The sequence below is a fragment of the Ctenopharyngodon idella genome, chromosome 16 (assembly GCF_019924925.1).
Source record: "Ctenopharyngodon idella isolate HZGC_01 chromosome 16, HZGC01, whole genome shotgun sequence".
In the NCBI taxonomy this organism is placed as follows: domain Eukaryota; kingdom Metazoa; phylum Chordata; class Actinopteri; order Cypriniformes; family Xenocyprididae; genus Ctenopharyngodon; species Ctenopharyngodon idella.
The window spans coordinates 21,796,200-21,813,321 of record NC_067235.1 but is presented as its reverse complement, the minus strand read 5'-3'; the positions used below and the strand labels follow the sequence as shown (position 1 = coordinate 21,813,321).

At 39.0% G+C, this 17,122-nt stretch overlaps 2 protein-coding genes across 4 annotated transcripts; one reads left to right on the top strand and one right to left on the bottom strand.

Annotated features, from left to right (window-relative positions):
- Nucleotides 1–172: 172 nt before the first annotated feature.
- Nucleotides 173–7,117, top strand: prpf31 (PRP31 pre-mRNA processing factor 31 homolog (yeast)). Its single transcript, XM_051864318.1, has 14 exons — nt 173–338; nt 446–655; nt 758–818; nt 914–997; nt 1,109–1,206; nt 1,356–1,462; nt 1,974–2,143; nt 2,443–2,600; nt 2,695–2,784; nt 3,661–3,788; nt 5,388–5,460; nt 5,569–5,697; nt 6,319–6,417; nt 6,617–7,117. Exons 2-14 carry the CDS (start codon nt 446–448, stop codon nt 6,734–6,736), a joined length of 1,527 nt encoding a protein of 508 aa, XP_051720278.1. The 5' UTR covers nt 173–338; the 3' UTR covers nt 6,737–7,117.
- Nucleotides 7,118–8,112: 995 nt separating this feature from the next.
- Nucleotides 8,113–17,122, bottom strand: cnot3a (CCR4-NOT transcription complex, subunit 3a). Of its 3 annotated transcripts, none has more exons than XM_051864314.1 (19): nt 16,961–17,122; nt 16,278–16,338; nt 16,056–16,123; nt 15,883–15,957; nt 15,539–15,628; nt 15,232–15,360; nt 15,043–15,138; nt 14,626–14,845; nt 14,367–14,494; nt 14,201–14,251; nt 13,895–13,945; nt 12,897–13,809; nt 12,656–12,761; nt 12,412–12,553; nt 12,163–12,247; nt 11,681–11,879; nt 10,268–10,400; nt 10,059–10,184; nt 8,113–9,518 (listed from the first exon to the last, which is right to left on the bottom strand). In XM_051864314.1, the coding sequence occupies exons 2-19, from the start codon at nt 16,300–16,302 to the stop codon at nt 9,420–9,422; spliced, it is 2,736 nt and encodes a 911-aa protein (XP_051720274.1). In that variant the 5' UTR covers nt 16,303–16,338; nt 16,961–17,122; the 3' UTR covers nt 8,113–9,419. The 3 variants fall into 3 exon arrangements, with proteins under 3 accessions (XP_051720274.1, XP_051720275.1, XP_051720276.1); XM_051864315.1 differs by having other exon boundaries at nt 14,626–14,839; XM_051864316.1 differs by lacking the exon at nt 13,895–13,945.

The following is a 17,122-nucleotide window of genomic DNA, read 5'->3' as shown; positions in this document are numbered from 1 at the left end:
ACACAAATTAGGTTTTTAAAGTGTATTTACGTTAGATGTCCCACATGTTGCTGTCAGGGTTATAATATTTATATAACATTTATTCCTTTAATTAAAAAAAAAAAAAAAAAAAAAAAAGATAAGCAGATTGCTACATTTTGACTCTATTTGATAGCTTAATCGTGGAAAATAGAATAAGCGTTCCTGAACACATTTCCCAGAAGCCTTTGCTGTAAAACATGTGACGCATTTAGCCTGCGACTTCAGCGCGTTGTTCTGTGTTTTGCGTTGGTAAATCGTTGCATGTTAGCTCATTTTCTTATTTCTTAAAGTGAGAAGAAAAAAGACGCTCTGAAAAGGTAAGTTGTAGTTCATTTTTACCCTGAAAACTATTACTAAGACCTCGTTCAGGAAAAACTGTTGTTTACTATCTAAATTGGCGTTTATTTTCTTGCTCTATTCGTAGATGTCTTTAGCAGACGAGCTGCTTGCCGACTTGGAGGAGGCAGGAGAAGAAGAGGACGGGCTGTACCCCGGTGGAGAAGAGGGTGAGAGTGATGGGGAACCCGGCGAGAGACAAACTGGGGGTCTGGAGGACATACCCGAGGAGATGGAGGTGGATTACAGTGGGACGGAGAGTGTCACATCCATAGCAAAACTAAGACACAGCAAGCCAGTGAGTTTTTGACTTTAATCATATTAATCTAAAACTGGATTCCTATAAGTACCGTCACCCTGAATCATTACACTAACTTAATGCAAACTTGACTTTCCACAGTTTGCTGAAATCATGGATAAAATCGGTCAATATGTTGGAAATCAACGAAAGAATTCGGAAGGTAACATCCTTCTACTTTACGAAACGTTGAACGTTTGCTGAATGCTGATAAATATTGATTTCACATATTTAAAAATTTTTCCCCACTCGCTTCAGTGTCTGGACCTGTTGAAGCAGACCCAGAATACAGACTCATTGTCGCCGCCAACAATCTGACAGTGGAAATAGACAATGAACTTAGTGAGTTTACTGTTAATTTTATTTTGGATATCTTTCATTAATGTCAAATTACATGATTTGTAAAAAATTTTCAAGCACAATAACATTGATTCCTCTTTATTTCCTCCCCAGATATCATTCACAAGTTTGTTCGTGACAAGTACTCCAAAAGATTTCCTGAACTGGAGTCCCTTGTGCCAAATGCACTAGATTATATCAGAACTGTTAAGGTAAAAGTCTCAAGCATTTGTGAGCAGCCTATTCATGCAAAAAATGCCATCATATTAGTTACATCCTCTGATCTGTTTTGTCATTAATGAGGTGTAAACCGAAGTTCTCGTGTGTGTTATATAAGTAATATGTGTTTGTGTGTCTTCAGGAGCTGGGCAACAATCTCGAGAAGTGCAAAAACAACGAGACTCTCCAGCAGATCCTGACCAATGCTACTATCATGGTGGTCAGTGTCACCGCCTCAACAACACAAGGGTGAGTAGATAGATTTTGTATGATTATAGGAAGAGAACCTTGTTTATTGTTGATATTCGCTACTGTTTAAAAGTTGGGGTAAGAAATGTAATTATTCAGCCAGTATAAATTAAATTGATCAAAAGTGACAGTAAAGTCATTTGTTTTTATTTCAAATAAATGCTGTTCTTTTGACATTTCAATTTATCAAAGAATTAAAACAAATTCAGCACAATTGTTTTTAAAATTGATAATAAGAATTTTCTCTAAAGCACTGAATCAGCATATTAGAATGATTTCTGAAGGATTGAAGATGACACTGACGACTGGAGTAATGACTGCTGAATATTCAGCTTTGTCATCACAGGAATAAATAACTTTTTAATTTAATTTAATTTATTTATTTTTATCAAATAAATGCAACCATGATAAGCATCAGAAACGTCTTTCAAGAACAATCTTATCAACCCCAAATTTTTGATAGGTAGTGTAATTTTGCTGGTTTTCTAATGAAATGATTGGATGTTGGCAGAACTATGCTTGGTGATGATGAGCTCCAGCGATTGGAGGAAGCGTGTGACATGGCCCTTGAGCTCAACCAATCAAAACACAGGATCTATGAATATGTGGAATCTAGGATGTCATTTATTGCTCCAAATCTTTCCATTATTGTCGGAGCTTCAACTGCTGCCAAGATCATGGGTGAGAACAAGAGGTTTGAGGCTGCTGGATAAAATGCAAAGTTCACCCAAAAATTACAATTGTCATTTACATGTTGTTCCAAACCTACTTTACTTTATTCTGTGGGACACAAAAGATTAATCGTAAAGAATGTAAGTTGTTTTAGCTTTTTGGGTGAACTATTCACTCAAGACGCTTATGCTTGATCGCAATCAAATATACTGCTTTTCATCCCTTCTGTTTCTGAGCTGTTTTTTTTTTTTTTTTTTTTTTTTTTTTTTTTTCTTCTCTGACATGTATACCTTTTCCCCTCATTACAGGTGTTGCTGGTGGGCTGACTAACCTGTCTAAGATGCCTGCATGTAATCTGATGTTGCTGGGAGCTCAGCGGAGGACACTGTCTGGATTCAGCAGCACATCCCTGCTGCCCCATACAGGCTACATCTACCACTGTGATGTAGTGCAGTCACTGCCTCCAGTGAGCATCAACCTTTTTGCTTTCACTTAATTATTTTTCATTTCGTTTATTTGATCATTTTTATTTAGTGTAACATTCATTTTTCTGTTTCCAGGATCTGAGGAGAAAAGCAGCTCGTCTGGTTGCAGCTAAATGCACTCTGGCTTCTCGTGTGGACAGTTTTCATGAGAGTTCTGATGGCAAGGTCAGCGATAGCATCAGTAGCCAAGTTTACATGGACACTTTTATGTTTCAGTTGGAATTAAATCATTCCATTTGAATCCGAACATGTTTACATGAACGCTAAATAAAGAGATCGTGTTTATGTCACAAGCTTCAAATCGGATTTAATCTTTTTCCGTGCACACTGCACGAATATACAGGGTTTCCTGCTGTTGTTGCATATTAACCACCCTCCTTTTCTTTTTTTAAAAAGCAGACTTAATAGTTATCTATTTTGGGTCCTAATTAGGAGATGACAAGCACACAAAGCTTTGTGCCATGTAATGCTTATATTACAATTAGTAAAAACACCCATTCCCGTGCCCAAAACAAGACGTCAATATATGAGAGTCCGAAGCAAGCACTTGTGGGACCACGTTGTCCTTCACCACTTCACAGATGATGAGTGGAAAGAGAATTTTAGATTTAAATGACAGCCGTTTATTATATTCAACAACATCAGTTTGTTCCATGCGTCATACATCACGCCATTTCTACATCGTTGCACATGCGCAAAACTTTCCAGTTTCGTTTTTCAATCTGATCAAGTGTTTACATGCCCTATTGCATGGATGATTAGAAAAGTTTTATCCCATCCCTTTCAAACTGATTAAAATTTCAATCGGTTTGGGCATTTTTATTACGATTGAGGTGTTTACATGGAGCATTTTCATTCGGATTGGACTTTTAAACGGATTGTCATCGGAATGCACTGCTCCATGTAAAAGCACCTATTGTCTGCATCACTGTACAGTTTGCCGATTTCAGATGATGAAGTTTGACTGTAAGAAAATGTTTAGAAGTACTATATTAATTTGTCTTGATTAACTTGTGTGTTCGATTGTTTGTTTGTGTGCAGGTTGGCTATGATCTGAAGGAAGAGATTGAGCGAAAGTTTGATAAATGGCAGGAGCCCCCACCAGTCAAACAGGTGAAGCCTCTTCCAGCTCCCCTGGATGGACAGAGGAAGAAGAGAGGAGGAAGAAGGTGAGGGTCATAAGGGGTGGGCATGATGGGTCCCTGTAAATCTAACAAAACCTGAGATTTTGCATTGAAGGTGCAGTAAGGCCACGTTCACACTGTACATTTTGGGGATTGACAACCGCATTTACTTAAGGTGTGAGTCTCAAAATGTCCCGTTTACACAGCAGCTTACAGTAGCGTCTGGGACACTGTCTGTATGAACGTGCAACGAGAGTCAAGCCCGTATTCTCTTACTAGTAACCATAGCGACAGTGACCAACTTAATATTAAAGATGGCGATGTCCATAAAACTGAAAAGTCTTATCACTTTTGACATGACAATAGACTAATTGAACCGTGAGTTCATCCATCAACTTCATTAACCGTCAGCAGCATGTAAACACGTGCTAGCCGGAGTCTTTAACCGCTGCACTCGCGTGTCACGTCTTTTGCGACGTCTCGCGCATGACACGGCATTTGAATTTGGAAAAGAAACACAAAACTGACTGGAGCCGCTCCAGTGGCTGGCTCTAACACCTTAAGATGACGCACAGCTCATATCTCTGTCGCTGTAAGTTACCGAAAGCGAAACCACACACAAAACACATTAGAAGAGTGGCTCTCTCGCACTGTATGACGTGACAGACAACTAGTTGTCCAGTGCGGTTCCGTTCACACAGCGCGAATTTTCTGAGAATGCGGTTGTGAGTCCTGAAAATTTACGGGTATGAGTTTGGTTATAGAATGCGGTTGTCACTCCCGTAAATAACTGTACTGTGTGTGAATGTAACCGTATTAAGGACTCGACTGACAACCGTATTCTGCTGCTGTGTGAACGTGGCCTAAGTGATTTCTGAGAGAAACTGTTGATATTTGAAATCAACCTAAACAAACACCCCTTCCTTCATTGATTCACCCCCAAATGTGAAAAATAAAGCAAAGATAACGAACAACAAGGAAGAACAAAAAATGAACATACAGTAGACAGGAGTATATAAGGCAAGAGTTGGTTGTTAGTCTAGTCAACAGCAGCACACCAGCTTCAGACAAACAATGACACTCAAAACTGTCCTGTTACTATAGCTAACACTACAACAACAGCATGTCTTGATTCTGTTTAAAAAAAAAAAAAAAAAAAAAAAAAAAAAAAGCAAAACCAAAGTTACTCACGTATGGAGCAGAAACAACACAACCTCTGCGTCTGTTTTCAGGCCTTCCCACTCTCAAAAGTTTCTCCAGTACTGGGAAGCTTTTCTAATATTATTGCGGGTCCTAAAGCTCTTCCCTGATTATAACCCTTTTTTTCCAGTGATATTCCTCTGACCTTTTCTCTTTTGTAATGTCTCTCAGCCGTCTCTTTCTACAGTCTTTCTTAAAATCTCCCTTTTGCTCACTCTCTCCTCCCCATTATGAGTGAATATGCCCCCCTACTGCTAATTGGCTACAAGTGTGTTGTGGTGCTTGGGCCAGTCCACTTTCAACAGTGTTTCTCAGAAATCGCTTACTGCACCTTTAAGCGAAAGAAAGGGGAAATATTATTATATTATATTTTATTTTGTTCTTAAATATGACTTATATATGAACTTTGTTTTGACTGCCTTTTTTTTTCTCCTGTTCTCTCAGGTATCGTAAGATGAAAGAGAGGCTGGGTCTGACAGAAATCAGGAAACATGCCAACAGAATGACATTTGCAGAGGTTAGTTGACTTCTATCAGTATTGCTCCATTAGTATGTTTAGCTGCTATTTTAATCCATGGAATTTCAAAACAGTCCATTATAAAGTTTCTGTCTCTCTCCCTGTAAGATCGAGGATGATGCTTATCAGGAGGATCTGGGCTTCAGTCTCGGTCAGCTGGGAAAATCTGGCAGTGGCAGGGTCAGGCAAGCTCAGGTCAATGACTCCACCAAGGCCAGAATATCCAAATCCTTACAGGTACGTCTGCTTACTGGAACACTAATTACAAAATTATAAGAAAAAATTCAATTTCTTAAAAGTTTTTAAATGTAACATCTTCAATTCTTAAATGTATTTATATACACTACCGTTCAAAAGTTTGGAGTCAGTAAAACATTTTAAAAAATGTTTTTAATAACTTTTTTGCTCACAATTGCTGCATTTATTAGTAAAAATGAATAAAAAAAAATAAAAAATTTCCTGTGATAGTAAAACTGAATTTTCTGCAGTCCAGGCTTCAGTGTCACATGATCCTTCAGAAATCATTCTAATATGCTGGTTTGGACCTCAAGAAACATTTATTATTATTATTATCAATGTTGAAAACAGTTGTGCTGCATGATATTTTTGTGGAAACAGTGATAATTTTTTTTTCATTATTCTTTGATGAATAGAAAGTTCAAAAGAACAGTATTTATTTGAAATGTCACTTTCCATCAATTTAATGTGTCCTTGCTCATTAAAAGTATTAATGTCTTTAAAAACTGACCCCAAACTTTTGAGCATTAATGTAGATTTGTTTCATATAATTATTTGTTTACATTGGTGTTTAATTATCATTTCCATGCATAAGGACTTGTAAATGTTTTGTTTCTGCAGCGGACACTGCAAAAGCAGAGCATGACATACGGTGGGAAGTCCACTGTCAGAGACCGATCATCTGGAACCAGCTCAAGTGTGGCCTTCACTCCTTTACAGGTACACAATCTCATTTTTGAGAAGTGATTATTTTTGCTGTTCTTTTGGTGCGTCTAGAGGTGGAGTTACACCCTTCACATTTAAATTATTCTCGCACAGTTGCAGTTTCCGTGTTGTTCTCTTGCTGAAACAGTGACTGACAGCTGTGGTTTGGTTGATTTGTTAGTTAACGGTCTGTTCACTGTCTGCTCTCTGTCAGGGGCTCGAGATTGTGAACCCACAGGCTGCAGAAAAGAAGGTGGCCGAAGCCAATCAGAAATATTTCTCCAACATGGCTGAGTTCCTCAAGATAAAGCGTGAAAAGGAGGACAAGGTGTGAGGCTGTACGTTAGACGGAGGAAACCATACATCGACAGCCATGGACGGATTCACACTTCAACTGCTAATTTATACTCTGTCACACACCCACTCAGACGGACTTGTGTGGGGATGGTGACATTATGAGGACAGCATGAGGACATGTGACTGAAGATCTTTTTTTTGTGCAGAAGAGGGAGAGCAACATGTTCTGCTGTACATTTTGATTTTTGTTCATTTTTCTTTTCTTTTTTTTGTGTACAAAGGAATTGTGTTGTATATAAATCACAAAGAACATGATAAATGCAAGTTTTTAATCTTTTTTTTTTTTTTTTTTTTATACTTTTTTCATTTTCCACTTCAGACAACGCTTACATTGAATAAAGTTGCTCATCTAGTTGTACCAACATTGTCACTATTCCTTTATTTTAGTTTGAAGCCAGCTTAGTTATTTTTTTGTGTGGAATGTGTTTTCTGTCAGTGAGGAAACGCCTCCCAGGAGAATTTCATTTAGTTTAGGTTGGTGTGTATAAAACATGCTTGAATATGCAAGTGTTTATACTGTATATAGAGACACATTTTCCCCATATACATATAGGCGCTTTCACATTACAGTTTGATACGTCATAAATGAAATATCTAAAAATGTCATTTTCAAAATTAAAGGTTGAATGTCAAAAAGCTCTCAAATTTTTTTTTAATGCTCCTCAACAGAAGTAAATGTTTTCTGGGTGTTTGATTTTCACTCTTTATTGTAGGATAGTTATAGCAATAAGAGGGTGCACAACAAAGCAGTTTTAACTAACAAAATGGTTAATGTGTAATGAAAGAAATTCTGCTGTCACATTTATCCTATTAAGATACCTGTCAGTCCTGTTATGCAACATTCCATGTTTATGTAATACATTTTAATGAATTATTTGACATTTTCAGTGTTAACTTTTACATAATGGTAGACCAAGGAACACAATGCTATTTGAAAAATGTCTTGGTTGTGTTTTTGTGAGAAGCGCATTTGAGACAAGTTGACTAGATGTGGTGCTCTGCTCATTTTTGAATATTTAAAAATAAGATGTGATTTTTTAAATAATATGCTTTATTACACACCTCTTGTTAACCAGTTGCAGACTAATCTATTATATTTCCATATACTAAAATTGACTGTTGTATGCTGCTGTTTTCTCACATAAACCTGAAACTCAATGCCCAATTATGTTTTTTTGGGGGGGGGTAAGGAGCCATGTAATAAGTGGGATAATAAACAGCAGGTCATTTTTTTTTTTTTTTTGCTTAATAAACCCTAATCTGGTGATTAGGACCTGACATGCAACTGCTGGATGTATATTATCGTTTACATAAAGATGCCACTTGTTAATGGAGACAACAAAAACACTGACACTGCATCACAAAAGTATTTTATTGAAATTTTACAACTCTGTTTTTTTTTTTTGTTTCCTCTCAACCTACGAAGCGACATCACAATCGCATGCTGTCCTGTCCATGTCAAAAAGGCAAGGATGATGGTATTTGTTTTATTATCAGAGAGAAATAGATAAATGCAAACAGCTGCCCTGTGCATCAAAAATACTTTTCCATCTCATCACATTAATATCATATTGTGTGTTGGTCAAGCCTGTTGTTCTCCCCAAACAATAGAGGAAACTGAAATTAATGGAAAGTCGCATGGGATCATGTCACAATGTGGGGTGTTTTAAAAAGCTTTGCCTGATAAATGGAGTAACAGAACAATAATTTTTTTGTTTTTTTAATAAGGAAAACTGTCCAGCAGGGTATGTGAGACTAAATTCGAGATGTGACTTCAAAAATAACAGGAAGGTTTTTGTTTTACTTTACATGCACACTTCCACACAACAAAAATATTCAGCCATGGAATATTCAGCCATGGACAACCTAAAGGACACTGAAAGAAAGAAAAATAAGGTTTTTAACTTGTACATATTTTAATCTTTGTCTTTTTATTAGATATTTTTGAAGTGAGATCACTCATGCCATGTTTAACAGACAAATAATCACACGCCACTTTGAAGGCTGACAACGTCAACCCACCTTGCTTGTGAACATATGTAAGATAGATGCTACAGAACATTACCCTATTGACGCCAACTTTTCTGCGGTCTAGCAAAACCACATTTAGGTAATGATAAAGGTAGGGAGGTCGAGAGGAATTCAATTGCATAGCAATTTAATGGTCGACACATTATCTCGCAAGGCAAAGTCACAGTGCCTAGACACTCCCAGAGGGGCTCAATGAACTAAGAAAAACCAATCAATGTATTAAACTCGGATTCTCGCATAGTGCCGGTACATCATAGTCAGTATATGTCATCTAAGAGGATAAGACTTGCTAATGCAGCACTCCACCAAACACAAACTACGAGCAAAATGTTTTGTCTGTGGCATCCTAAACCAAATCGTTTCCTTTTATTTCTGTCGCTTGACTATGTGGGGGGGTTTCAGTTAGAACAGAAATGAAGGGGATAAAGACTCAGTTAAAGGAGGTTCAAATGTTTGCATGTAAACAGGCACTCGACCCCCTACTCTCTCTCTCTTTTAAAGAAAAAGGCCAACTTCACATCCAACTTTAACCACGACATGGAGTTCATCTCGGAATGTCAACAGCAGCGTTATCTCTGTCGTAGCAATCTCTCTCTCTCTCTCTCTCTCCCCGTCTCTTCCTCCGTCAGTCACTGCAGGTCTCGGTCTTCCAGGTATCTGTACTCAAACGTAAATCCTTCCTTTTTTCTCTGGCCCCACTTTTCATAGTCAAAGTAAATGTACGTGCCCTACAGACAGAAAAAGAATATTCATTAAAACAGAGCGAGTTCTCCAATCAAAGTAAAAGCACATTATTAATGCAATACATCACAGGAACTATATTTTTATATTATATATATATATATATATATATATACACACACACATATTATTGTGAAAATATAGAAAAGTTATTTTAAATCTTTAAATATTTTTAATCTTTCACAATATTACTGTTTTTACTGTATTTTCGATCAAGTAAATGCAGCCTTGGTGAGCATAAGACTTCTTTCAAAAACATTTAAACTTTTGATCAGTAGTGTACATTCATTTTTAAAATAATATCCACTTATATAAAAAATGATTGAAACAGTGGTTTGCAGCCTTAATGTGTGTAATATACATACATATTAAAAAAATATCTTTTTTTTATTGTTAATTTTTACTGGCATTGGTATTGACTACTGAAACTGGTATTGTGACAACTCTACATGGATCATTAGAAATTTAAACTCAGTTTGCCATATTTATCCTCAGTGGTGAGCATGAGAACAGTGCTGGGTTGGTACCTGTTCAAACTCATCAGTGATGGTCTTGGGTTCCTCGTGCCGTTGGAACCACATCATGTATTTGGTGTGGAACCTCCACGATTGCTTCTTCAGTGCTTTAGCCGATAGGTACTGTGCCTTTGTGCCCTGAGTGAAAAAGACAACCAAGAGAAAGAGTTGGAAGACTGCAACATCCAACAGACAAGCTTATAAAAGTAACAAATGCACACCTCCAGGTAGTAGAATATGAAGAAGAGTGTTTCAGTGGACAATCTCTGGTAGAACTCAATAGAGTCCGAATGATGTGGGGGCACCTGGTGGTGGAATGGCGGTGTAGGGCAGGGATTTCTCATCAGGTACTGCCTACAGACGGGAAAAGAAAAAAAAAAATGTTTTTGTGTCATGTTAGGCCTACATCTTCAGCTTGACAAGCAGCTGCTTGCTTTTGAATGGCTTGACATTGATAGAAAATACATTGTCACTCCTTTTAAAGAACTTTCTTCATTGTGTAACGTTGCTGTTTGAGCATGAAAAATGTCTGCAAAGTTACAAAGTACAAAGTACACTTCATAGGGAGTTATTCTCTATATCAGTAAGCACTGCTTCTGAATTCCCTAAAACACCTTGATTGTAGTTGAGTTTTCTTCCAGGAAAGTACACATCACAATATTCCTCATTTAAATAATTCCCACCCCAGGCATATGCAAAAAAAAGGGGGTGAGGCCTAGTTAAGTTGTGTTAATAATGTGTTGTTTCCGTGTAAAACTCAAGGCATGACATTTCCCAAACACGCTCTAGGCGGTTGACCAATCATAACACATGACCAATCAGAGCACATTGTGCTTTTCGGAAGGAAGGGAATCATAGTGACAGGAACTAAACAGGGGTGCGTTTCCGAAAAGCACTGTTAGCCAACTATGGTCGCAAGTTCCGTCATTATCAACATACTTCAACAAGTCGGTGTTTCCCGAAACTATAGTTCCAACGAAACTATAGTTCCATCATTTTGGCTAATACCGATAACCAATAATTCTTTATATTTGAAAGCCAGTGACCAATATACTGACCGATTAATCTGAATCAAAAATTTTTGAGAGCCCGATTACAAAAACAAAAGTCTCACCATTAAAAGCCATATCCCAAGCACTTCAACATAAATCACACATATTATAGTACTGTAGCCTATAGTGAACCAGTGTAAGATTGCTTAAAATTAAAATGAACTTTACACTCCTATGGCCAACTTTCTTTACCAAAAAAAACAAAAAACCTGTTGCCTTAAAAATAAACAAAATAATGCCTACATAATACAAACAAGTCATTGGACAACAGTATAAATGCATGTGCTATGGATAAATAAAAAATAGTCTTTGCACAGACAATAATGCTTTTTAGCTTCCCTTTTTAACAATTATCTTCAATATATCATCCAAGTTTTCTTATCAGGCTGATAACGATATGGTGGCCGATATATCATGCATCCCTAGCTGCAACAATGTCAAATATGTGAAATATAATGTGTTTTTTGAACATTCAAGCATGAAAACCTATTCTAGTAGAACCTAAAAACAAAATCAAAACTTTGTATAAAGGCATAATATGGCTTCTTTTCTTTTCTTCAGACCAGCAAGCAGCATGTGTACCTGATTCTCTCTGAATCGGATGGGTGAGGCATGTGTGTCCATGCTGACTCCTGCATTGCCTGTTGGTAAAGCTGCTCTTTAGTGAGGGGGGTGGGGCCTAGCGGACATGCCCCTAAAGATGGCGGCAGGTTGACCTCTGAAACAGCAGGCTGAGGGGCTGTTGTGGGTCCAGGTGGAGCTGAGGATGTTGAGAACAGCTCTAAAGGAAAGACATTTTTAGAGTTAATGATGATTATACCAGCTCTTTACCTTACGTAACGTTTAATCTTGCAGACTAATTGCAGTCGAGCTGTTAGACAGGGTGTGTTGGTTGAGTCATTTTTATCATAAGCTTAGTGTAATAAAGGATGCTGAGGCGTAACAGTTAGCTGCACAATGTACAATAATGTATGTCAGTCAAGTAGGGGCTGAAATTAGTTGTTGTAAATACTATTTCCCAATGGATAGTTAGGCGCACTCTGTGTTAAACAGGTGTAAGGTACCTAAGGGTGGGATTTCTCCATCCAGTGCCAATCCTAGTGCAGCTCGCTCTGCCATAGCTTTTAGAGAGCTTGGTGGCTCAGGAGCCTGCAAAAGACCAAAAGGAATTATATAGGAAAAAGCACATTTTAAATATATAGGAAACTGATTTCACTGTATTTGATGGGCGTGACTTTTGAGAAACTCTAAGGTGTGTCAGTTCTGCACCACTGACAGACTGAATGTAGTCCAGCCAGGATGAAATAACACACCTTGATGGCTTCTGTGTTTGGTGTGTAGGAGTGTGGGCCGTTTAGCAGACTCCCACCACCAGGTGTGCTGTCATTGAAAGCAGGTGATGGGGAGGAGGGGGGTAGAGTGATAGAACTCAATAAACTGGGGCCATTATCCAGACTATAATTCAGAGGAAGTAGGAGAGAGAAAGATAGTGACAATCAATCAATCATATTACTGTTATGTTTATTATAATTCAAAAACACGCGGATGAATACTCACGTTTGATTGGTTGATGAGCTTGAGGACGAGGAATGGCTGTTTTGTGATTGGCTGGCACTGCTGAGTGAGGAGTCTGGTGTGTTGTCTGCAACCACAGCACTGTAACCTGTATGGAGAAAAATTACCATTAATGAACAAGTTTTAATTTTGGGGGGCTATATAAAGAGGTGAAAGAGTAAGCTGAAAAATACAGCCATAATTTTCAGCTAAACATTTGTTGGCCAGACTCAAAAGCACTCACTGGTTGCGCCGTTTTGTTTGAGGCCACTGGGGGGTCTTGCAGGCGCTACGTTTGTAACTCCTCCACTCGAGACAGAACTGCTTCCATTCCCACCCAATCCACTCTCTCCAGTTCCTCCTCCAGGTGTTGTGCCCACAGGGCTTACAGGTACCTGCGCAGACCCGTGGAGAGCTGTCTGCCCCGGTACCAGGTTCAAAATCCCTCCAGTTAGGGACCCGTGACCTGGACTGGACCCTAGCAAGCCCATACTTGCCCCTGTACCCGTACCGTTACTGGTCGCGCCTGTGCTTGCTGCCCCTGCACCTCCGCTCGGTACAGATATGCCAGAACTACCACTGCTGCTCCCCACTGAACCACTGGAAGCACTACCTGCTGTTCCACCTGCAGCTGCCTGGGCATAGGGGGCAGGGGTAGAGCCTGAGAGAAGACCTGGCATGGTGCTGAGAGAACTAGACATGCCTGCCATGCCCAGACCTGGCATCTGAGCCACACTACTGCTGCTGGTGACCGTCACACCCCCTTTCCCCAGGCCCAAACCCAGTCTAGAGCCCTCGACCCCAGGTACTGTTGAAGCCTGGGACTGGGAATTGGAAGTAACTGGGCCAGATGTGCTGGAACTGGGCAGAGAAGTAGTTGTGGAGGCAGGTAGCGTGGGGTGGCTAGGTGGGCTAGGTGTGTTGTTGGAGGGTACGGATGTCGAGGAGAGTTTGACCTGTGCTTGCTGTTGAGACTGAGAAGAATGCTGTTGCACTGCACTGCTAAAGCTTCCCAGCAGGTTGCTGCCCCCGGAGACGGCTGTGCAGGCCCCGACAACAGTAGCCATGGAAACCAGCGAAGAGGAGGAGGAGGAGGAGCCTGAGGAGGCGGATGAGGAGAAGGACGAGAGAGATGGGTTGCCGTTCTTCACAGGAGACTGAGCGGAGCAAGAAAGCCATGAGGTTAGAAACACAAATATCATTTTTTATTAAGCATGCGTGCAATTTAAAGGGATAGTTCACCCAAAATGACATTTCTGTCATTTCCTCATGTTGTTCCAAATCTGTATGATTCTGAAACACAAAACAAGAACATTCTGAAGACTGTGCTGGTCACTCTGTTCTATACAAATGTAATGGGCATTTCAAATCACCATAAAAGTAGTACATACAACTTGTGTGTTATATTACATATTATATTTTAAGCCTCCTGAAGCCATACAATTATTTATATAGTGAAAGTTTCAGTCCCCATTCACTGTAATAAAGTCATACAGGTTTAAAACAACATGTGAGTGTGTAATCCTTTAACTGATACTGAGGTCTCACCTGACTGACTTCACTGTCTGTCGATCGACCTCTCTTATCCTCCAAAATCTCCTGAGCAAAACATTTACATATAAAATATAGTAAGATTAATGGAGTCATTATGAATGATGGAGATACTTTGCAGACTAGACAGAGACAGAAGGAAGAATAAAAGAAAGCAGTTTACCGTTGTGCCTGTAGCAGGAGATGGAGGGATGGGGGAAGAGGAAGTGGTGGAGGTCGGTGTGCTGCTGGACTGAAGGAACATTTCATCTTCAATGTGGCCCTGAGGTGACGTCGCCATCAAGGCTGCCGCTACAGAGAAAGAGATATTTGTAAATGTGACCTATCTTGACAAAGTCTTTCAGTAGGTCAACAACTAGCCATTTTATTTACCAACATGCAATTGTCCACACACTCTTCCCAAAAAACACACAGAGACTTACGTATATCTTCCAAGTCCAGATCATCATAGAGGAACTCATTCTCTTCGAAATCTGGGTCTTGTGAAGAGTCAATGTAGTATTCCACATCATCTTTGATCTTATGGATAGCTTCAACCTGGATCGAATCATTATCCAGCATCCTTAAGATGGTCTCTAACATACGAATGTGATACCGGTGTCTCTCGATTAACCTCTTTAGCTCCTCAATCCGATCCTGCTTCTAAAGACAAACACACGCACACAAAAAAAACAAAAAAAAAACAAAAAAACAGAAAAGAACAGTATGAGGAACATGGTAAGTGTTTGCAGAATAGTGAAAGCATAAAAAATGAAGGCTAAAAAAAAGAATCAAGCTATAATAAAATAGGAAAGCGGTCAAAGGTAAGGAGGGTGAAATGGAAAAAATGAAAAGACGACCTCCTTGTCTCCTTTCTTCTTTCGTGTTTGAACAGAGAGGGACTCAACTTCACTCTCAAACTGGTCCACCTGCATGTTCAAAGTGTCTATTGTGTTCTGTGAGAGAGAGAAATCATGAAATTACTGCACTGCTTGCATCCTGTTAAAAGTTTTTTAACCCCCCGCTGTTATTCGTAAGCCCTCTGGTACCGTGAGCCACTGTTCCGTTTCCTCCTTCTCTTTCTGTGCTGGGTCCACTTTCTGAGCCAAGCCCAGCCCCTCTTTAGAATAGGCTTTTGTCTTGGTTTCTCTTTCAACCACCTTAAAGCGCTCCATTTGCTGAGGAGAAAGAGACAGAAAGTCAGGTTAAGGCCTGCAAGACTTGGGAAAAATATCTTCTAAAAATTAATTTAAACGATGCATTCATATTTTTATCCAAAGTATAAAAGAATTTCTGGGAACTGCGACAAGAGTGTTAAAATAAAAGAGCCATGAGAAATCCGACATGCGCTTTTACCGTTTCAATAAGCTTGCGGTTCTCCACTAGCTGCCGTTTGTCTTTGATCTCATTGGATGCCACCCATGTCTTAATCTGATCTCTTAGCCGCTAAAAAGAAAAACAGGTGAGAACAATTATACTGATTAAGAACACATATTTTCCCCTTGGTTCTAAATAAAGTGTACAATAATTAATTTTATTCAACAGTTTGTTCTGCTTCTCTAAATTGTTTGGCCAAGCAGTGCTAATATCTAGTCCAACAGCAAAGAATGCGTCTCTATTTTTATTATTCCGCTTGTCCAGATTCACGCCATTCCAGAAAGTTTTAAAATAAACTAAATGTCAAATGAGCACATTCTTACCTGAAGCTTTTTAATCTCTTTTTTGAGATCTGCCTCATATTTTTCCTTCTGGTTGGCATTGGCTGCATTGTGAAGCTGAGTATGAAATTAAATTAAAATGTAAAATACAACAGGTGCACAATTCCTTTGGCTTATATTGGCATTAAGCATTAGTTATGTTAATAAAGTCTCACCTTTTTCCAAATGTCTTCAAACTGTTCGACGCCTTCAGCAACTTTTTTCAAACATCGATCTATTTCACCTATTTGTGTAAAGCATATGGTTATGCATAAGTTATGTGATTATATGATTATTAAGAAAAATCTCTGAACAGAAACTACTGCGAACAAGCAGTTGTGTCAGGGGAGAGTAGAGAGAAAATAAGATATTATATTTTCTATATCATAATGTCTTACCTTGAAGTTTTCTCTTATCAGCCATGGCTTCGCTATGATACTGTCTTCATACCTTCTGTCACTGCAAGCACATCAGAGAGACTGTTAACTTGCACAGCATTCAGTGTGAAGCAGATGGTAAGCGTTTCTACTGCTCCTGACAGATAAATCTCATCTCAATAAAAAAAGATAACATCAACGCATCCTGCTCGATTGACGTTACACTATTCGTCTAAGTCCCGAAAACGATTAATATCTTCAAAATTATGCTTTACTCGAGTTCTTTACAGGTCAACAAATAAACACAACTATCGACTTTGCAATCCTCCTTAATAAGAGAAAATATGAAGAATTTTAATTGATCGTTCCCATAGTTTAGGTCACGTATACCGTTACGCCAACACAACCAGTGTTTACGCAGATTTACGCAGTCTCTGATCACTGAGCACTAGCCACGCTGATGCTAACGTGTTAGATCAGCAGCATTTAATCGCCATATCTCATCTGCACTGATAAAATGTCACCCTGGCAGTATATATAGACCGTATACTGCTTATTTCTGCAGTTAACATGGATTAAGCTGCTGTTGTTGTGATGTCGAGCAGCGCTGACGGCTAACGCTCTGCTAGCACACACATATAGTTTTTTCAACAGAAATTGTGGGGGATTTCAACTCTTAAATTGAATGCACATTCGTCGTATACCTTTTTCGAACGTGTGTAATATTCGTCAGTATCTCTATGTGACAGCCACGACCAAAATATCCGCCAATTACTTATTTCAAATTTGGTAATGTTTTCAGCTCGTCAGTCCCCTTCTGTCCAGTACATTAAAGATGGACGGCAGACTCCGCCCACTGCTCGCTG